Below are 23776 nucleotides of genomic sequence, written 5' to 3'. Positions count from 1 at the left end.
GCTGTAAATATTTAGAAGACTTCACGCTGTAAATATTTAGAAGAGTTCACGCTGTAGATATTTAGAAGACTTCACGCTGTAAATATTTAGAAGACTTCACGCTGTAAATATTTAAAAGAGTTCACGCTGTAGATATTTAGAAGACTTCACGCTGTAAATATTTAGAAGAGTTCACGCTATAAATATTTAGAACAGTTCATGCTGTAAATATTTAGAAGAATTCACGCTGTAAATTTTGAGAAGACTTCACGCTGTAAATATTTAGAAGAATTCACGCTGTAAATTTTGAGAAGACTTCACGCTGTAAATTTTGAGAAGAGTTCACGCTGTAAATATTTAGAAGAGTTCACGCTGTAGATATTTAGAAGAGTTCACGCTGTAGATATTTAGAAGACTTCACGCTGTAGATATTTAGAAGAGTTCACACTGTAAATATTTAGAAGAGTTCACGCTGTAAATATTTAGAAGTGTTCAGGCTGTAAATATTTAGAAGTTCACGCTGTAAATATTTAGAAGAGTTTACGCTTTAGATATTTAGAAGAGTTCACGCTATAGATATTTAGAAGAGCTTACGCTGTAGATATTTAGAAGAGTTCACACTGTAGAGATTTAGAAGTTCACGCTGTAAATATTTAGAAGAGTTTACGCTGTAGATATTTAGAAGAGTTCACGCTGTAGATATTTAGAAGAGTTCACGCTGTAAATATTTAGAAGAGTTTACGCTGTAAATATTTAGAAGTGTTCAGGCTGTAAATATTTAGAAGTTCACGCTGTAAATATTTAGAAGAGTTCACGCTGTAGATATTTAGAAGAGTTCACGCTATAAATATTTAGAACAGTTCATGCTGTAAATATCTAGAAGAGTTCACGCTGTAAATATTTAGAAGACTTCACGCTGTAAATTTTGAGAAGAGTTCACGCTGTAGATATTTAGAAGAGTTCACGCTATAAATATTTAGAACAGTTCATGCTGTAAATATCTAGAAGAGTTCACGCTGTAACTATCTAGAAGTTCACACTGTAAATATTTAGAAGAATTCACGCTGTAAATTTTGAGAAGACTTCACGCTGTAAATATTGAGAAGACTTCACGCTGTAAATTTTGAGAAGAGTTCACGCTGTAAATATTTAGAAGAGTTCACGCTGTAGATATTTAGAAGAGTTCACGCTGTAGATATTTAGAACACTTCACGCTGTAAATATCTAGAAGACTTCACGCTGTAGATATTTAGAAGACTTCACGCTGTAGATATTTAGAAGACTTCACGCTGTAAATATTTAGAAGAGTTCACGCTATAAATATTTAGAACAGTTCACGCTGTAACTATCTAGAAGTTCACACTGTAAATATTTAGAAGAATTCACGCTGTAAATTTTGAGAAGACTTCACGCTGTAAATATTGAGAAGACTTCACGCTGTAAATTTTGAGAAGAGTTCACGCTGTAAATATTTAGAAGAGTTCACGCTGTAGGTATTTAGAAGAGTTCACGCTGTAGATATTTAGAACACTTCAGGCTGTAAATATCTAGAAGAGTTCACGCTGTAGATATTTAGAAGACTTCACGCTGTAAATATTGAGAAGAGTTCACGCTGTAGATATTTAGAAATTCACGCTGTAAATATTGAGAAGACTTCACGCTTTAGATATTTAGAAGAGTTCACGCTGTAGATATTTAGAAGACTTCACGCTGTAAATATTGAGAAGACTTCACGCTTTAGATATTTAGAAGAGTTCACGCTGTAGATATTTAGAAGACTTCACGCTGTAAATATTTAGAAGACTTCACGCTGTAGATATTTAGAAGACTTCACGCTGTAAATATTTAGAAGACTTCACGCTGTAAATATTTAGAAGACTTCACGCTGTAAATATCTAGAAGAGTTCACGCTGTAAATATTGAGAAGACTTCACACTGTAAATATTTAGAAGAGTTCACGCTGTAGATATTTAGAAGAGTTCACGCTGTAGATATTTAGAAGAGTTCACGCTGTAGATATTTAGAAGAGTTCACACTGTAAATATTTAGAAGAGTTCACGCTGTAGATATTTAGAAGAGTTCACGCTGTAGATATTTAGAAGACTTCACGCTGTAGATATTTAGAAGACTTCACGCTGTAAATATTTAGAAGAGTTCACGCTGTAGATATTTAGAAGAGTTCACGCTGTAGATATTTAGAAGACTTCACGCTGTAGATATTTAGAAGACTTCACACTGTAAATATTTAGAAGAGTTCACGCTGTAGATATTTAGAAGAGTTCACGCTGTAGATATTTAGAAGAGTTCACGCTGTAGATATTTAGAAGAGTTCACACTGTAAATATTTAGAAGAGTTCACGCTGTAGATATTTAGAAGAGTTCACGCTGTAGATATTTAGAAGACTTCACGCTGTAGATATTTAGAAGACTTCACGCTGCAAATATTTAGAAGTTCACGCTGTAAATATTAAGAACAGTTCACGCTATAAATATTTAGAAGACTTCACGCTGTAAATATTGAGAAGAGTTCACGCTGTAAATATTTAGAAGAGTTCACGCTGTAAATATTTAGAAGAGTTCACGCTGTAAATATTGAGAAGAGTTCACGCTGTAAATATTGAGAAGACTTCACGCTGTAAATATTAAGAAGAGTTCACGCTGTGAATATCTAGACGAGTTCACGCTGTAAATATTTAGAAGAGTTCACGCTGTAAATATTGAGAAGAGTTCACGCTGTAAATATTGAGAAGAGTTCACGCTGTAAATATTGAGAAGACTTCACGCTGTAAATATTGAGAAGAGTTCACGCTGTAAATATTGAGAAGAGTTCACGCTGTAAATATTTAGAACAGTTCACGCTGTAAATATCTAGAAGAGTTCACGCTGTTAATATCTAGAAGACTTCACGCTGTAAATATTGAGAAGAGTTCACGCTGTAAATATTGAGAAGAGTTCACGCTGTAAATATTGAGAAGACTTCACGCTGTAAATATTGAGAAGAGTTCACGCTGTAAATATTGAGAAGAGTTCACGCTGTAAATATTTAGAAGACTTTACGCTGTAGATATTTAGAAGACTTCAAGCTGTAAATATTTAGAAGAGTTCACGCTGTAACTATCTAGAAGTTCACACTGTAAATATTTAGAAGAATTCACGCTGTAAATATTTAGAAGACTTCACGCTGTAAATATTGAGAAGACTTCACGCTGTAAATTTTGAGAAGAGTTCACGATGTAAATATTTAGAAGAGTTCACGCCGTAGATATTTAGAAGAGTTCACGCTGTAAATATTTAGAAGAGTTCACGTTATAAATATTTAGAACAGTTCATGCTGTAATTATCTAGAAGAGTTCATGCTGTAAATATTTAGAAGAATTCACGCTGTAAATTTTGAGAAGACTTCACGCTGTAAATTTTGAGAAGAGTTCACGCTGTAAATATTTAGAAGAGTTCACGCTGTAGATATTTAGAAGACTTCACGCTGTAGATATTTAGAAGAGTTCACGCTGTAAATATTTAGAAGAGTTTACGCTGTAAATATTTAGAAGTGTTCAGGCTGTAAATATTTAGAAGTTCACGCTGTAAATATTTAGAAGAGTTTACGCTTTAGATATTTAGAAGAGTTCACGCTGTAGATATTTAGAAGAGTTTACGCTGTAAATATTTAGAAGTGTTCAGGCTGTAAATATTTAGAAGTTCACGCTGTAAATATCTAGAAGAGTTCATGCTGTAAATTTTGAGAAGACTTCACGCTGTAACTTTTGAGAAGAGTTCACGCTGTAAATATTTAGAAGAGTTCACGCTGTAGATATTTAGAAGAGTTCACGCTGTAGATATTTAGAAGACTTCACGCTGTAAATATCTAGAAGAGTTCACGCTGTAGATATTTAGAAGACTTCACGCTGTAAATTTTGAGAAGAGTTCACGCTGTAGATATTTAGAAATTCACGCTGTAAATATTGAGAAGACTTCATGCTTTAGATATTTAGAAGAGTTCACGCTGTAGATATTTAGAAGACTTCACGCTGTAGATATTTAGAAGACTTCACGCTGTAAATATTGAAAAGACTTCACGCTGTAAATATTTAGAAGACTTCACGCTGTAGATATTTAGAAGACTTCACGCTGTAAATATTTAGAAGACTTCACGCTGTAAATATTTAGAAGAGTTCACGCTGTAGATATTTAGAAATTCACGCTGTTAATATTGAGAAGACTTCACGCTGTAAATATCTAGAAGAGTTCACGCTGTAAATATTGAGAAGAGTTCAGGCTGTAAATATTTAGAAGTTCACGCTGTAAATATCTAGAAGAGTTCATGCTGTAAATTTTGAGAAGACTTCACGCTGTAAATTTTGAGAAGAGTTCACGCTGTAAATATTTAGAAGAGTTAACGCTGTAGATATTTAGAAGAGTTCACGCTGTAGATATTTAGAAGACTTCACGCTGTAGATATTTAGAAGACTTCACGCTGTAAATATTGAAAAGACTTCACGCTGTAAATATTTAGAAGACTTCACGCTGTAGATATTTAGAAGACTTCACGCTGTAAATATTTAGAAGACTTCACGCTGTAAATATTGAGAAGAGTTCACGCTATAAATATTTAGAAGAGTTCACGCTGTAAATATTGAGAAGTTCCCGCTGTAAATGTTGAGAATAGTTCACGCTATAAATATTTAGAAGACTTCACGCTGTAAATATTTAGAAGAGTTCACGCTGTAAATATTGAGAAGAGTTCACGCTGTAAATATTGATAAGAGTTCACGCTATAAATATTTAGAAGACTTCACGCTGTAAATATTGAGAAGAGTTCACGCTATAAATATTTAGAAGACTTCACGCTGTAAATATTGAGAAGAGTTCACACTGTAAATATTTAGAAGACTTCAAGCTGTAAATATTGAGAAGACTTCACGCTGTAAATATTGAGAAGAGTTCACGCTGTAAATATTGAGAAGACTTCACGCTGTAAATATTGAGAAGAGTTCACGCTGTAAATATTTAGAAGAATTCACGCTGTAAATATTGAGAAGACTTCACGCTGTAAATATTTAGAAGATTTCACGCTGTAAATATTTAGAAGACTTCAAGCTGTAAATATTTAGAAGACTTCACGCTGTAAATATTGAGAAGACTTCACGCTGTAAATATTTAGAAGACTTCACGCTGTAAATATTTAGAAGACTTCAAGCTGTAAATATTTAGAAGACTTCACGCTGTAAATATTGAGAAGAGTTCACGCTGTAAATATTGAGAAGACTTCACGCTGTAAATATTGAGAAGACTTCACGCTGTAAATATTTAGAAGACTTCACGCTGTAAATATTGAGAAGACTTTACGCTGTAAATATTTAGAAGACTTTACGCTGTAAATATTTAGAAGACTTCAAGCTGTAAATATTTAGAAGACTTCACGCTGTAAATATTTAGAAGACTTCAAGCTGTAAATATTTAGAAGATTTCACGCTGTAAATATTGAGAAGACTTTACGCTGTAAATATTTAGAAGACTTCACGCTGTAAATATTTAGAAGACTTCAAGCTGTAAATATTGAGAAGACTTTACGCTGTAAATATTTAGAAGAGTTCAAGGTGTAGATATTTAGAAGTTCACGCTGTAAATATTGAGAAGACTTCAAGCTGTAAATATTGAGAAGACTTCACGCTGTAAATATTGAGAAGACTTTACGCTGTAAATATTTAGAAGACTTCACGCTGTAAATATTTAGAAGACTTCAAGCTGTAAATATTGAGAAGACTTTACACTGTAAATATTGAGAAGACTTCAAGCTGTAAATATTTAGAAGACTTCACGCTGTAAATATTTAGAAGACTTCACGCTATAAATATTTAGAACAGTTCATGCTGTAAATATCTAGAAGAGTTCACGCTGTAACTATCTAGAAGTTCACACTGTAAATATTGAGAAGAATTCACGCTGTAAATTTTGAGAAGACTTCACGCTGTAAATATTGAGAAGACTTCACGCTGTAAATATTGAGAAGAGTTCACGCTGTAAATATCTAGAAGAGTTCACGCTGTAGTTATTTAGAAGACTTCACGCTGTAAATATCTAGAAGAGTTCACGCTGTAGATATTTAGAAGACTTCACGCTGTAAATATTGAGAAGAGTTCACGCTGTAGATATTTAGAAATTCACGCTGTGAATATTGAGAAGAGTTCACGCTGTTAATATTGAGAAGACTTCACGCTGTAAATATTGAGAAGAGTTCACGCTGTAGATATTTAGAAGACTTCACGCTGTAAATATCTAGAAGAGTTCACGCTGTAGATATTTAGAAGACTTCACGCTGTAAATATCTAGAAGAGTTCACGCTGTAGATATTTAGAAGACTTCACGCTGTAAATATCTAGAAGAGTTCACGCTGTAGATATTTAGAAGACTTCACGCTGTAAATATTGAGAAGAGTTCACGCTGTAGATATTTAGAAATTCACGCTGTGAATATTGAGAAGAGTTCACGCTGTTAATATTGAGAAGACTTCACGCTGTAAATATTGAGAAGAGTTCACGCTGTAGATATTTAGAAATTCACGCTGTAAATATTGAGAAGACTTCACGCTGTAAATATTTAGAAGACTTCACGCTGTAAATATTGAGAAGACTTCACGCTGTAAATATTGAGAAGACTTCACGCTGTAGATATTTAGAAGACTTCACGCTGTAAATATTGAGAAACCTTCACGCTGTAAATATTTAGAAGACTTCACGCTGTAGATATTTAGAAGACTTCACGCTGTAAATATTTAGAAGACTTCACGCTGTAAATATTTAGAAGAGTTCACCCTGTAGATATTTAGAAATTCACGCTGTAAATATTGAGAAGAGTTCACGCTGTTAATATTGAGAAGACTTCACGCTGTAAATATTGAGAAGTTCACGCTGTAAATATTAAGAACAGTTCCCGCTGTAAATATTGAGAAGACTTCACGCTGTAAATATTTAGAAGAGTTCACGCTGTAAATATTTAGAAGAGTTCACGCTGTAAATATTTAGAAGAGTTCACGCTGTAAATATTTAAAAGACTTCACGCTTTAAATATTTAGAAGAGTTCACGCTGTAAATATTTAGAAGAGTTCACGCTGTAAATATTTAGAAGTTCACGCTGTAAATATTAAGAACAGTTCACGCTGTAAATATTAAGAACAGTTCACGCTGTAAATATTGAGAAGACTTCACGCTGTAGATATTTAGAAGAGTTCACGCTTTAAATATTTAGAAGAGTTCACGCTGTAAATATTGATAAGAGTTCACGCTGTAAATATTGAGAAGACTTCACGCTGTAAATATTGAGAAGACTTCACGCTGTAAATATTGATAAGAGTTCACGCTGTAAATAATTAGAAGACTTCAAGCTGTAAATATTGAGAAGAGTTCACGCTTTAAATATTTAGAAGAGTTCACGCTGTAAATATTGATAAGAGTTCACGCTGTAAATATTGATAAGAGTTCACGCTGTAAATATTTAGAAGACTTCAAGCTGTAAATATTGAGAAGACTTCACGCTGTAAATATTGAGAAGACTTCACGCTGTAAATATTGAGAAGAGTTCACGCTGTAAATATTGAGAAGACTTCACGCTGTAAATATTGATAAGAGTTCACGCTGTAAATATTGAGAAGACTTCATGCTGTAAATATTTAGAAGACTTCACGCTGTAGATATTTAGAAGACTTCACGCTGTAAATATTTAGAAGAGTTCACGCTGTAGATATTTAGAAGAGTTCACGCTGTAGATATTGAGAAGAGTTCACGCTGTAGATATTTAGAAATTCACGCTGTAAATATTGAGAAGAGTTCACGCTATAAATATTTAGAAGACTTCACGCTGTAAATATTGAGAAGAGTTCACGCTGTAAATATTGAGAAGAGTTCACGCTGTAAATATTGAGAAGACTTCACGCTGTAAATATCTAGAATAGTTCACGCTGTAGATATTTAGAAGACTTCACGCTGTAGATATTTAGAAATTCACGCTGTAAATATTGAGAAGAGTTCACGCTGTAACTATCTAGAAGTTCACACTGTAAATATTTAGAAGAATTCACGCTTTAAATATTAATAAGAGTTCACGCTGTACATTTTGAGAAGACTTCACGCTGTAAATATTGAGAAGACTTCACGCTGTAAATTTTGAGAAGAGTTCACGCTGTAAATATTGATAAGAATTTACGCTGTAGATATTAAGAAGAGTTCACGCTGTAGATATTTAAAAGACTTCACGCTGTAAATATCTAGAAGAGTTCATGCTGTAGATATTTAGAAGACTTCACGCTGTAAATATTGAGAAGAGTTCACGCTGTAGATATTTAGAAGAGTTCACGCTGTAGATATTGAGAAGAGTTCACGCTGTAGATATTTAGAAATTCACGCTGTAAATATTGAGAAGAGTTCATGCTGTAAATATTGGGAAGACTTCACGCTGTAAATATTTAGAACAGTTCATGCTGTAAATATCTAGAAGAGTTCACGCTGTAACTATCTAGAAGTTCACGCTGTAAATATTTAGAAGAGTTCACGCTATAAATATTTAGAACAGTTCATGCTTCAACTATCTAGAAGTTCACACTGCAAATATTTAGAAGAATTCACGCTGTAAATATTGAGAAGAGTTCACGCTGTAAATTTTGAGAAGAGTTCACGCTGTAAATTTTGAGAAGAGATCACGCTGTAAATATTGATAAGACTTTACGCTGTAGATATTTAGAAGAGTTCACGCTGTAGATATTTAGAAGACTTCACGCTGTAAATATCTAGAAGAGTTCACGCTGTAAATATCTAGAAGAGTTCACGCTGTAGATATTGAGAAGAGTTCACGCTGTAGATATTTAGAAATTCACGCTGTAAATATTGAGAAGAGTTCACGCTGTAAATATTTAGAACAGTTCACGCTGTAACTATCTAGAAGTTCACACTGTAAATATTTAGAAGAATTCACGCTTTAAATATTTAGAAGACTTCACGCTGTAAATATCTAGAAGACTTCACGCTGTAAATTTTGAGAAGAGTTCACGCTGTAAATATTTAGAAGAGTTAACGCTGTAAATATTTAGAAGACTTCACGCTGTAAATATTGAGAAGAGTTCACGCTGTAAATATTGAGAACACTTCACGCTTTAGATATTGAGAAGACTTCACGCTGTAAATATTGAGAAGACTTCACGCTGTAAATATTGAGAAGACTTCACGCTGTAAATATTGAGAAGACTTCACGCTGTAAATATTGAGAAGACTTCACGCTGTAAATATTGAGAAGACTTCACGCTGTAAATATTGAGAAGAGTTCACGCTGTAAATATTTAAAAGAGTTCACGCTGTAAATATTGAGAAGAGTTCACGCTGTAAATATTGAGAAGAGTTCACGGTGTAGATATTTAGAAGAGCTCACGCTGTAAATATTTAGAAGAGCTCACGCTGTAAATATTTAGAAGAGTTCACGCTGTAAATATTTAGAAGAGTTCACGCTGTAAATATTGAGAAGATTTCACGCTGTAGACATTTACAAGAGTTCACACTGTAGATATTTAGAAAAGTTCACGCTGTAAATATTTAGAAAAGTTCACGCTGTAAATATTAAGAAAAGTTCACGCTGTAAATCATTAGAAGTTCACGCTGTAAATATTAAGAAAAGTTCACGCTGTAAATATGTAGTAGAGTTCACGCTGTAAATATTGAGAAGACTTCACGCTGTAAATATTGAGAAGACTTCAGGCTGTAAATATTGAGAAGACTTCACGCTGTAAATATTGAGAACACTTCACGCTGTAAATATTGAGAACACTTCACGCTGTAAATATTGAGAAGACTTCACGCTGTAAATATTGAGAAGACTTCACGCTGTAAATATTGAGAACACTTCACGCTGTAAATATTGAGAAGACTTCACGCTGTAAATATTGAGAACACTTCACGCTGTAAATATTGAGAAGACTTCACGCTGTAAATATTGAGAAGACTTCACGCTGTAAATATTGAGAAGAGTTCACGCTGTAAATATTGAGAACACTTCACGCTGTAAATATTGAGAAGACTTCACGCTGTAAATATTGAGAAGACTTCACGCTGTAAATATTGAGAAGACTTCACGCTGTAAATATTGAGAAGACTTCACGCTGTAAATATTGAGAACACTTCACGCTGTAAATATTGAGAAGACTTCACGCTGTAAATATTGAGAACACTTCACGCTGTAAATATTGAGAAGACTTCACGCTGTAAATATTGAGAAGACTTCACGCTGTAAATATTGAGAAGACTTCACGCTGTAAATATTGAGAAGAGTTCACGCTGTAAATATTTAAAAGACTTCACGCTGTAAATATTGAGAAGAGTTCACGCTGTAAATATTGAGAAGAGTTCACGCTGTAAATATTGAGAAGAGTTCACGCTGTAAATATTGAGAAGACTTCACGCTAGAAATATTGAGAAGACTTCACGCTGTAAATATTGAGAAGACTTCACGCTGTAAATATTGAGAAGACTTCACGCTGTAAATATTTAGAAGAGTTCACGCTGTAAATATTGAGAAGACTTCACGCTGTAAATATTTAGAAGACTTCACGCTGTAAATATTGAGAAGACTTCACGCTGTAAATATTGAGAAGACTTCACGCTGTAAATATTGAGAAGACTTCACGCTGTAAATATTGAGAAGAGTTCACGCTGTAAATATTTAAAAGAGTTCACGCTGTAAATATTGAGAAGACTTCACGCTGTAAATATTGAGAAGAGTTCACGCTGTAAATATTTAAAAGAGTTCACGCTGTAAATATTGAGAAGACTTCACGCTGTAAATATTGAGAAGAGTTCACGCTGTAAATATTTAAAAGAGTTCACGCTGTAAATATTGAGAAGACTTCACGCTGTAAATATTGAGAAGAGTTCACGATGTAAATATTGAGAAGAGTTCACGCTGTAAATATTGAGAAGACTTCACGCTGTAAATATTGAGAAGAGTTCACGCTGTAAATATTGAGAAGACTTCACGCTGTAAATATTGAGAAGACTTCACGCTGTAAATATTGAGAAGAGTTCACGCTGTAAATATTTAAAAGAGTTCACGCTGTAAATATTGAGAAGACTTCACGCTGTAAATATTTAAAAGAGTTCACGCTGTAAATATTGAGAAGAGTTCACGCTGTAAATATTGAGAAGAGTTCACGCTGTAATCATTTAAAAGAGTTCACGCTGTAATCATTTAAAAGAGTTCACGCTGTAAATATTTAGAAGAGTTCACGCTGTAAATATTTAGAAGAGTTCACGCTGTAAATATCTAGAAGATTTCACGCTGTAAATATTTAGAAGACTTCACGCTGTAAATATTTAGAAGAGTTCACGCTGTAAATATTTAGAAGAGTTCACGCTGTAAATATTTAGAAGAGTTCACGCAGTAGATATTTAGAAGAGTTCATGCTGTAAATATTGAGAAGAGTTCACACTGTAAATATTTAGAAGAGTTCACGCTGTAAATATTTAGAAGACTTCACGCTGTAAATATTTAGAAGACTTCACACTGTAAACATTAAGAAGAGTTCACGCTGTAATCATTTAGAAGAGTTCACGCTGTAGATATTTAGAAGATTTCACGCTGTAAATATTGAGAAGATTTCACGCTGTAAATATTTAAGAGACTTCACGCTGTAAATATTTAGAAGGCTTCACGCTGTAAATATTTAGAAGAGTTCACGCTGTAAATATTTAGAAGAGTTCACGCTGTAGATATTTAGAAGAGTTCATGCTGTAAATATTTAGAAGAGTTCACGCTGTAAATATTGAGAAGAGTTCACACTGTAGATATTTAGAAGACTTCACGCTGTAAATATTTATAAGAGTTCACGCTGTAAATATTTAGAAGACTTCACGCTGTAAATATTTAGAAGACTTCACACTGTAAATATTTAGAAAAGTTCACGCTGTAATCATTTAGAAGAGTTCACGCTGTAGATATTTAGAAGATTTCACGCTGTAAATATTGAGAAGATTTCACGCTGTAAATATTTAAGAGACTTCACGCTGTAAATATTTAGAAGGCTTCACGCTGTAAATATTTAGAAGACTTCACGCTGTAAATATTTAGAAGAGTTCACGCTGTAGATATTTAGAAGAGTTCATGCTGTAAATATTTAGAAGAGTTCACGCTGTAAATATTGAGAAGAGTTCACACTGTAGATATTTAGAAGACTTCACGCTGTAAATATTTATAAGAGTTCACGCTGTAAATATTGAGAAGACTTCACGCTGTAGATATTTAGAAGAGTTCACGCTGTAAATATTTAGAAGAGTTCACGCTGTAAATATTGAGAAGAGTTCACGCTGTAGATATTTAGAAGAGTTCACGCTGTAAATATCATGAAGAGTTCACGCTGTAAATATTTAGAAGAGTTTACGCTGTAGACATTTACAAGAGTTCACGCTGTAGATATTTAGAAAAGTTCACGCTGTAAATATTTAGAAAAGTTCACGCTGTAAATATTAAGAAAAGTTCACGCTGTAAATCATTAGAAGTTCACGCTGTAAATATTAAGAAAAGTTCACGCTGTATATATTTAGAAAAGTTCACGCTGTATTCATTTAGAAGACTTCACGCTGTAAATATTTAGAAGACTTCACGCTGTAGATATTTAGAAGATTTCACGCTGTAGATATTTAGAAGAGTTCACGCTGTAAATATTGAGAAGAGTTCACGCTGTAGATTTTTAGAAGATTTCACGCTGTAGACATTTACAAGATTTCACGCTGCAAATATTAAGAAAAGTTCACGCTGTAAATATTTTGAAAAGTTCACGCTGTAAATATTAAGAAAAGTTCACGCTGTAAATATTTAGAAAAGTTCACGCTGTAAATATTTAGAAGAGTTCACGCTGTAAATATTGAGAAGAGTTCACGCTGTAGATATTTAGAAAAGTTCACGCTGTAAATATTTAGAAGAGTTCACGCTGTAAATATCTAGAAGATTTCACGCTGTAAATATTGAGAAGAGTTCACACTGTAAATATTTAGAAGACTTCACGCTGTAAATATTGAGAAGACTTCACGCTGTAAATATTGAGAAGAGTTCACACTGTAAATATTTAGAAAAGTTCACGCTGTAATCATTTAGAAGGCTTCACGCTGTAAATATTTAGAAAAGTTCACACTGTAAATATTAAGAAAAGTTCACGCTGTAAATCATTAGAAGTTCACGCTGTAAATATTAAGAAAAATTCACGCTGTAAATATTTAGAAAAGTTCACGCTGTATTCATTTAGAAGACTTCACGCTGTAAATATTTAGAAGACTTCACGCTGTAGATATTTAGATGATTTCACGCTGTAGATATTTAGAAGAGTTCACGCTGTAAATATTGAGAAGAGTTCACGCTGTAGATATTTAGAAGATTTCACGCTGTAGACATTTACAAGATTTCACGCTGTAAATATTAAGAAAAGTTCACGCTGTAAATATTTTGAAAAGTTCACGCTGTAAATATCTAGAAGATTTCACGCTGAAAATATTTAGAAGACTTCACGCTGTAAATATCTAGAAGAGTTCACGCTGTAAATATCTAGAAGAGTTCACGCTGTAAATATTTAAAAGAGTTCACGCTGTAAATATTGAGAAGAGTTCACGTTGAAAATATTTAGAAGAGTTCACGCTGTAAATATTGAGAAGAGTTCACGCTGTAAATATTTAGAAGAGTTCACGCTGTAAATATTTAGAAGACTTCACGCTGTAAATATTGAGAACACTTCACGCTGTAAATATTTAGAAGACTTCACGCTGTAAATATTGAGAAGACTTCACGCTGTAAATATTTAGAAGACTTCACGCTGTAAATATCTAGAAGAGTTCACGCTGTAAATATTTAGAAGAGTTCACGCTGTAAATATTTAGAAGACTTCACGTTGAAAATATTTAGAAGAGTTCACGCTGTAAATATTTAGAAGACTTCACGCTGTAAATATTGAGAACACTTCACGCTGTAAATATTTAGAAGATTTCACGCTGTAAATATTTAGAAGAGTTCACGCTGTAAATATTTAGAAGACTTCACGCTGTAAATATTTAGAAGACTTCACGCTGTAGATATTTAGAAGATTTCACGCTGTAAATATTTAGAAGATTTCACGCTGTAAATATTTAGAAGATTTCACGCTGTAGATATTTAGAAGATTTCACGCTGTAAATATTTAGAAGATTTCACGCTGTAAATATTTAGAAGAGTTCACGCTGTAGATATTTAGAAGATTTCACGCTGTAAATATTTAGAAGAGTTCACGCTGTAAATATTTAAGAGACTTCACGCTGTAGATATTTAGAAGATTTCACGCTGTATATATTTAGAAGACTTCACGCTGTAGATATTTAGAAGATTTCACGCTGTAAATATTTAGAAGATTTCACGCTGTAGATATTTAGAAGATTTCACGCTGTAAATATTTAGAAGATTTCACGCTGTAAATATTTAGAAGAGTTCACGCTGTAGATATTTAGAAGATTTCACGCTGTAAATATTTAGAAGATTTCACGCTGTAAATATTTAGAAGAGTTCACGCTGTAGATATTTAGAAGATTTCACGCTGTAAATATTTAGAAGAGTTCACGCTGTAGATATTTAGAAGAGTTCACGCTGTATATATTTAGAAGACTTCACGCTGTAGATATTTAGAAGATTTCACGCTGTAAATATTTAGAAGAGTTCACGCTGTAAATATTGAGAAGAGTTCACACTGTAAATATTTAAGAGACTTCACGCTGTATATATTTAGAAGATTTCACGCTGTAAATTTTGAGAAGAGTTCACACTGTAAATATTGAGAAGACTTCACGCTGTAGATATTTAGAAGATTTCACGCTGTAAATTTTGAGAAGAGTTCACGCTGTAAATATTAAGAAGACTTCACGCTGTAAATATTTAGAAGAGTTCACGCTGAAAATATTTAGAAGACTTCACGCTGTAGATATTTAGAAGCGTTCACGCTGTAGATATTTAGAAGATTTCACGCTGTAAATATTTAGAAGAGTTCACGCTGTAAATATTTAGAAGAGTTCACGCTGTAGATATTTAGAAGAGTTCACGCTGTAGATATTTAGAAGATTTCACGCTGTAAATATTGAGAAGAGTTCACGCTTTAAATATTTAAGAGACTTCACGCTGTAAATATTTAAGAGACTTCACGCTGTAAATATTGAGAAGATTTCACGCTGTAAATATTTAAGAGACTTCACGCTGTAAATATTTAAGAGACTTCACGCTGTAAATATTTAGAAGAGTTCACGCTGGTGATATTTAGAAGAGTTCACGCTGTAAATATTTAGAAGACTTCACGCTGTAAATATTTAGAAGAGTTCACGCTGGTGATATTTAGAAGACTTCACGCTGTAAATATTTAGAAGACTTCACGCTGTAAATATTTAGAAGAGTTCACGCTGGTGATATTTAGAAGAGTTCACGCTGGTAATATTTAGAATTACAACAGATAAATTCCCATAATGAATTATCTTCACTATATTTCCTTGTTGAAATATTGTTATTCTTCTTTCACTTGAATTACATCATCATCTCCTGATCCACGAACAGCCAGAGAACGATTTATATATTGTATCCACAGACAAACAAGCTGACGACAAACATGTCTGTCAACCATCAGCTCAACCATCAGTTCAACCATCAGTTCAAACATCAGTTCAACCATCAGTTCAACCATCAGTTCAACCATCAGTTCAACCATCAGTTCAACCATCAGTTCAACCATCAGTTCAACCATCAGTTCAACCATCAGATCAACCATCAGATCAACCATCAGTTCAACCATCAGTTCAACCATCAGTTCAACCATCAGTTCAACCATCAGTTCAACCATCAGTTCAACCATCAGTTCAACCATCAGTTCAACCATCAGATCAACCATCAGTTCAACCATCAGTTCAACCATCAGTTCAACCATCAGTTCAACCATCAGTTCAACCATCAGTTCAACCATCAGTTCAACCATCAGTTCAACCATCAGATCAACCATCAGTTCAACCATCAGATCAACCATCAGTTCAACCATCAGTTCAACCATCAGTTCAACCATCAGTTCAACCATCAGTTCAACCATCAGTTCAACCATCAGTTCAACCATCAGTTCAACCATCAGTTCAACCATCAGATCAACCATCAGATCAACCATCAGTTCAACCATCAGTTCAACCATCAGTTCAACCATCAGTTCAACCATCAGTTCAACCATCAGCTCAACCATCAGTTCAACCATCAGCTCAACCATCAGTTCAACCATCAGTTCAACCATCAGTTCAACCATCAGTTCAACCATCAGTTCAACCATCAGATCAACCATCAGTTCAACCATCAGATCAACCATCAGTTCAACCATCAGTTCAACCATCAGTTCAACCATCAGTTCAACCATCAGTTCAACCATCAGTTCAACCATCAGATCAACCATCAGTTCAACCATCAGATCAACCATCAGTTCAACCATCAGTTCAACCATCAGTTCAACCATCAGTTCAACCATCAGATCAACCATCAGTTCAACCATCAGCTCAACCATCAGCTCAGCAGATAAACAGTTGTTCTTCTCAGCTGATTAAAACCCTTTGTCAGTCGGTGTTGTGTGTCGAACCCCTGCTGCTACACACAAGGACACACAAGCTGACCACAGAGGTCTCAAGTCCCTGCTGATCACTCGCATTTGCAAAAGTCACATGACCAAATACTCTCCTCCATTCATGAGCAGCCGACTCCGGCTCTTCGAGCGCTGGAATGTGGATCAAAGAGAAGGAGGGAAGAAAAAAAGAGCCCGGGCCCAGCACCACCCATAGACAGAACTCCCCTCGTCCTGAGACCACACTTTCTCCTGACGTTTGTTTTCCTGCACCAGAGAAGCACCAGAGCGAGCGTCTGCTCCACAAACACTCCTTCCTGTCTTCGCTCAGGCAGCCGGAGACACATCTCGCTGGAAAGTTGAGAGCCTTCCAAACCCCCGGACCACACACAGACCCGGAGAATTCCACTGCTGGGGGCAGACACACACACACACACACACACTCGCACGCACACACACACAAAATGGCGGCTTGGCAACCAACAAAAAAAGCTCCTTCATCGTCCGAAGCAGCTAATTACGGACGAGGAAGGTAAACATCTCAGCCGCTCACCTTCCACCCACAGCTTCTCCACGTCCGTCTCCAGGTTGGCCGCCCGTAAGCCCACAGCAAACGCTCCGAAGATCATGAGGCCCACCACCAGGAACTTTCCGCAGTTCTTTTGGATGTAGCATCCGAGCCGGAACAACAGCCTCTGGAACTTTGCTCTGAGCCACAGAGGAGCTTTCCTGCCCGTGGCCTTCCCCTGGAACACAAGCGTGTTGATGTTACTGCTCTGGTGTGAAGGCGACAAAGATGTTGTCGTCGCTGACACACTCGTGACGACACACACCGGACACATGGAGATACACAACGTAGCGATGACACGTGTCACGATACAACATTGAGATATACAGTGAAACTGTAGGAAAACTGATTTAATTTTGAGATTTCTTGACAGAAATACTGTGAATATTTGCATGTTAATAGTATATTGTAAATGGATACAGTATTGTTATATAACGTTACAGTATCGTGGGAAAAGTATCACAATATTCAGGTGCATCGATAATTTCTCGCAGCTCAAATAACAAAGCATCAGTTCTTTCCTCTCATCCTCCTCTTTTTTGCTCAGCTTTCCTCCCCACGTTTGGTTCTGCATCAAAACATGAGTATTTTGACTCAACTTTTGAGATGAACTTTGACCTCCGGGAAAATAATCCTGGTTCAAGCTCAAGTTAAGACAATAAGATTCATCAGATGAATGTTTTGACATTTAAACGTCAGTAATATAGTGTTTTAAAGCAGTATTATAGTGTCATGATGTATTATTTGTTAAACTTTGTGTTATTACACATTAATTAACAGTTAGTAGTTACACATGTGTTGGTTCAGACAGAAGTGAGTCAGTGTTTACATGCGCACACAGTCTTTATGACTACTTTTCCTGAACCTCGTATGTAAAACAACTTTTTAAATCAAACATAAACTGATTGTTTTTCCTGAAAGTTTTAAATAAAATGTTCAAACTTGATGTCAAAGTTCTATTTGGACATGTTGTGTTTTCACTCAAATGTCCCTAAAGTTCTTATTTAAAAGTGAAGGATAAAATAATAAACTGTTTTTTAACGTTTGTAAAGTTGACTAACAAAGTATTTTAAAGTTAATGACACAAACATAAACTGTTTTTAAACGTTAGTAAAGTTGACTAACGGAGTATTTAAAAGTTAATGACACAAACATAAACTGTTTAAAAGTTAATGACACAAACTTAAACTGTTTTTAAACGTTAGTAAAGTTGACTAAAAGAGTATTTTAAAGTTAATGACACAAACATAAACTGTTTAAAAGTTAATGACAAAAACTTAAACTGTTTAATAGTTAATGACACAAACTTAAACTGTTTTTAAACGTTAGTAAAGTTGACTAAAAGAGTATTTTAAAGTTAATGACACAAACATAAACTGTTTAAAAGTTAATGAAACAAACTTAAACTGTTTTTAAACGTTAGTAAAGTTGACTAACAAAGTATTTAAAAGTTAATGACAGAAACATAAACTGTTTTTTAACATTTGTAAAGTTGACTAACATTTAGTATATTACAGTATGTTTTAAGTCAATGTGAATAAGAGTCGCAGGTTCATCTGTGTAACTTTGTTATTATGCAGTAACTACCGTCATAAATACACGACTAGAATACTTCAAACCACAACACAGGAGGCTCAACTGATAACACACACTTACACACGGACACACACCTGAAACATGCCGAGCACATGTGGTCACAAACCACAAACAAACTCTTGAGACTCGTGGATCTTAAAAAACAAAAAAAGTTCAATTGAATGAGTTTGTTTGCGGCTCTTATTTTGAAACGCCATGTGCCTGCGGAGTCAGAGCAGCGTGTTTTGACTGAGGATCAGGGGCAGGTTTGGGGGGTCTGGACCCTCGACTCTGACAACGACCACCGGGGAGAGAAGTCACGGGTGAGGGGGGGGGGGGGGGGGCTCACCTGGTTGATCTGGTCCAGGGCGAAGCTGGCATCGCAGTAGCTGGGTCTCTGCAGAAGGTCCAGGTCCAGCGCGGTGCTGCGTTCAAGGTCCGCCCGGATCCTGCGCGTTCTGCGGGGCCGGTCGGGGTCTCGGAGCTCGCGCTCGGAGGGCGCACTAGCAGCCGAGGCCATGTTGCTGCTGCTGCTGCGAGGACCTCACAGCGGTTCCCCAGAACAAGAGAGGGAGACCCTCGGAGGCGTCATGGTCCCGCGGGTGTCGAGGCGAAGTCTGCGCCTTCCATCCCAACATCGCGCGATCCGGATCCGGTCCCTGCGCGTCCCCGCGCGCGTCCCGCTCCCGCACGCCGAGGACCTCCGCACGAGAAGAAGGAGGAGGAGAAGAAGGAGGACAAAAAAGTGGCGCAGAAGGTGCGAGAAGTTCCCTCAGAAGTCCTGGAGGTTCTGGTCTCGAGGAGTGGAGCTCGACGCTGCGGTCATTGTTGGTCTCCCCCCTGGTCTGCGGCTCAATAGAAGAGGAGAAAAAGACCTCTCTCCATTTGGAGGAGGAGGAGGGAGGGAGAGGAGGAGGAGGAGGAGGAGATCCAGGTCCCGCCTCCGGGACTGTCAGATTTCAGGAGATCCTCGCCTGTGATTGGCTGAGCGGCGCCAGAATGACTCCTTGAACACGACTATTATTAGCTGCTTAGCAACAGCTCACTAGAGGACAGAGACCACCCAGGAGGTCTGCAGACCTGCGAGAAGGACGCGGGTTCGAATCCCGTCACCGTGAGAGAGGAAGTGAGGAGAGTGAAGAAAGTGAAGGAATGTTCGGTGAGAAGAGTCTGGAGGAACTTTCTTTGTCTTCAGATGTAAATACGGTAATAATAATATATTAGTGAAACAAAGATGTTTCTTCAGCACAAACTGTTCAAATATTATAAAAGTTTTTAATTATTTTTTTGAATCAAAAGTTTCTGTTTTGACCAGAATAAGAGAAACTTTGTCTCTGAAATAATGAAACTATTAAATTATTCAAATGAAAATACTTTCAATAATTCAACTTGAAACTAAACTGTTTAAACGTTTCAATCATTGTTGTCATCGTCACCTCAGTCTCTCTTTCTTTCATCTGTTCATCCATCCATCTTTCCTTCTGTCCTCCCATCTACCCATCCATTTGTCTGTCTGTCTGTCCCTCCGTCTCTTCGTCCGTCTGTCTTTCTTAGGTCCATCCATCTTCCCTTCCCTGTCCCTCTTTCTTTCTTTCTTTCTTTCTTTCTTTTTTTCATTGTCTGTCCCTCTTTCTTTCTTTTTTTCATTGTCTGTCCCTCTTTCTTTCTTTCATTCTTTCTTTCTTTCTATCTATAAACAATTTCCCGAAGGAGACCTCCTGAGAGATCAATAAAGTTTTACCTTACCTTACCTTATCTTTCTTTCTTTCTGTCTTTCCTTCTTTTTCCTTCCCTCCATCAAGCCATGCTTCTTTACTTCATTGTCTGTCCCTCTTACTTTCTGTCTTTCTTTTTTACTTTCTTTCTGACTTTCCTTATTTTTCCTTCCCTTCAGTGTCTGTCCCTCTTTCTTTCTTTCTGTCTTTATTTTTGTCTTTCCTTCTTTTTCCTCTCCTCCATCAAGCCATGCTTCTTTCTTTCATTGCCGGTCTTTCTGTCTTTCCTTCTTTTTCCTTCCCTCCATCAAGCCATGCTTCTTTCTTTCATTGTCAGTCTTTCTTTCTTTCCTTCTTTTTCCTTCCCTCCATCAAGCCATGCTTCTTTCTTTCATTGTCGGTCTTTCTTTCTTTCCTTCTTTTTCCTTCCCTCCATCAAGCCATGCTTCTTTCTTTCATTGTCGGTCTTTCTTTCTTTCCTTCTTTTTCCTCTCCTCCATCAAGCCATGCTTCTTTCTTTCATTGTCGGTCTTTCTTTCTTTCCTTCTTTTTCCTTCCCTCCATCAAGCCATGCTTCTTTCTTTCATTGTCGGTCTTTCTTTCTTTCCTTCTTTTTCCTCTCCTCCATCAAGCCATGCTTCTTTCTTTCATTGTCGGTCCCTCTTTCTTTCTTTCTTTCTTTCTTTCTTTCTTTCTTTCTTTCTGTCTTTCCTTATTTTTCCTCTCCTCCATCAAGCCATGCTTCTTTCTTTCATTGTCGGTCTTTCTTTCTTTCCTTCTTTTTCCTTCCCTCCATCAAGCCATGCTTCTTTCTTTCATTGTCGGTCTTTCTTTCTTTCCTTCTTTTTCCTTCCCTCCATCAAGCCATGCTTCTTTCTTTCATTGTCTTTCTTTCTGTCTTTCCTTCTTTTTCCTTCCCTCCATCAAGCCATGCTTCTTTCTTTCATTGTCGGTCTTTCTTTCTTTCCTTCTTTTTCCTTTCCTTCCCTCCATCAAGCCATGCTTCTTTCTTTCATTGTCGGTCTTTCTTTCTTTCCTTCTTTTTCCTTCCCTCCATCAAGCCATGCTTCTTTCTTTCATTGTCGGTCCCTCTTTCTTTCTTTCTTTCTTTCTGTCTTTCCTTCTTTTTCCTCTCCTCCATCAAGCCATGCTTCTTTCTTTCATTGTCGGTCTTTCTTTCTTTCCTTCTTTTTCCTTCCCTCCATCAAGCCATGCTTCTTTCTTTCATTGTCGGTCCCTCTTTCTTTCTTTCTTTCTTTCTTTCTGTCTTTCCTTCTTTTTCCTCTCCTCCATCAAGCCATGCTTCTTTCTTTCATTGTCGGTCTTTCTTTCTTTCCTTCTTTTTTCTTCCTCTATCCATCAAGCCATGCCTCTTTCTTTCATTGTCGGTCCCTCTTTCTTTCTTTCTTTCTGTCTTTCTTTCTTTCCTTCTTTTTCCTTCCCTCCATCAAGCCATGCTTCTTTCTTTCATTGTCGGTCTTTCTTTTTTTCCTTCTTTTTCCTTCCCTCCATCCAGCCGTGCTTCTTTCCTTCTCTCTGTCTGTGGGTCTCAGAGTGTAACTAAGAAACTCCATTAGACTGAACTGTACTTGACTTTCTTGAAATATGCTCATAAATGTATTAATAAATGATGATTTTAAAGGCGACTAAGAACGATCAGGACCTGATGCACGTCACACGATCTTGAAGAGAGGTTCCAGTCGTCGCATCAACCTCTAGTGTCGACTCTCTGGTGTGACCAGGAGACCATGAGAACCTGGAGTCAGACCTTCGTGATGGAAACGCTGCAGGACTGGTGGACTCGTGAGGCTCCGGGTGGATGTTGGGAAACACTGCAGGAGAAATGCCAGTAAAAGTCTCCACGAGGTTCTATTGCTAGCATCTGTGCTAATGAAAGACATGTGTGGTCGTGAGATGCCAAGACACCCGCAACAAACACGGAGACATGAAATAAATCACATGCACTAATTGATGAATTACAGTCCAGGCTTTTGGAAACTGCTTTTAATTTGAGGATCTGTGGAGAGTTTATGTTTCGTTGAGAACAAACTAGAAGTGATTGCAGAATGATCTGAAACACTTGTGGTCTTCATGAAGTCACATGTCATCTGTGGTCATTTCCCATCATGCTCTCTGGATCCACTCACACCTCATCCTGTCATCGCCTGAACCTCCTTCTACCTTTTATTTTCTACTTTTATTATCCGGTCCCAGCTAGTGAGGGCAAGAGTCAGGGACACCCTGATTCAATGGACAATGAAATATTTTTTTTATTGTATGATTACACTTGTCAATTATAATCCAACAATTTTCTACTGTAATCAAATAATTTTCAACTATAATCAAACAATTTTCAACTATAATAAGGTAAGGTAAGGTAAGGTAAAACTTTATTGAAATTGTTTTTTCCAACAGCCAGCAATTTTCCATAAACAATACAAAATAATAAATAAAAAATAAAATAAGAAGAAGAACATAAAAAGAAAAAGAACAAGATGACACAATCTAAGTCTAAAGATAAAGACAAAGAACATAGGTCAAAGAAAAACAACAAAGACAAATATAATATAATCAAACAGTTTTCAACTATAATCAAAAAACTTTAAACTATAATCAAACAATCTTCAACTATAATCAAACAATTTTCAACTATAATCAATCAATTTTCAACTAAAATCAAACAATTTTCAACTATAATCAAACAATTTCAAATATAATCAAACCATTTTCAACTATAATCAAACAATTTTCAACTACAATCAAACAATTTTCAACTATAATCTAACAATTTTCAACTATAATCAAATAACTTTCAACTATAATCAAACAATCTTCAACTATAATCCAACAATTTTCAACTATAATCAAACAATTTTCAACTATAATCAAACAATTTTCAACTATGATAAAACAATTTCAGCTATAATCCAACCATTTTCAACTATAATCCAACAATTTTCAACTATAATCAAACAATTTTCAACTATAATCAAACAATTTTCAACTATAATCCAACCATTTTCAACTATTATCAAACAATTTTCAACTATAATCAAACAATTTCAAATATAATCAAACAACTTTCAACTATAATCAAACAATTTTCAACTATGATCAAACAATTTCAAATATAATCAAACAACTTTCAACTATAATCAAACAATTTTCAACTATAATCAATCAATTTTCAACTATAATCAAACAATTTTCAACTATAATCAAACAATTTTTAACTATAATCAAACAATTTTCAACTATAATCAATCAATTTTCGACTATAATCAATCAATTTCAAATATAATCAAACAATTTTCAACTATAATC

At 35.6% G+C, this 23776-nt stretch overlaps 1 protein-coding gene across 1 annotated transcript in view; it reads right to left on the bottom strand.

Annotated features, from left to right (window-relative positions):
• ptch1 (patched 1) overlaps positions 1 to 19571 on the bottom strand; it is a 112344-nt gene extending 92773 nt beyond the window's left edge. The window contains exons 1-2 of the mRNA XM_087811905.1: positions 19087 to 19571; positions 17148 to 17340 (exon numbers count right to left, since the gene is read on the bottom strand). Of these exons, the coding sequence (XP_087668031.1) occupies positions 17148 to 17340; positions 19087 to 19257 (364 nt within the window). The 5' untranslated portion in view covers positions 19258 to 19571. The remainder of the gene's footprint in view (positions 1 to 17147; positions 17341 to 19086) is intronic.
• Between the last annotated feature and the right edge of the window lie 4205 nt (positions 19572 to 23776).

The sequence above is a fragment of the Callionymus lyra genome, chromosome 1, assembly GCF_982586985.1.
Source record: "Callionymus lyra chromosome 1, fCalLyr1.hap1.1, whole genome shotgun sequence".
Lineage (NCBI taxonomy): Eukaryota > Metazoa > Chordata > Actinopteri > Syngnathiformes > Callionymidae > Callionymus > Callionymus lyra.
This window is presented reverse-complemented; position numbering and strand designations above follow the sequence as displayed.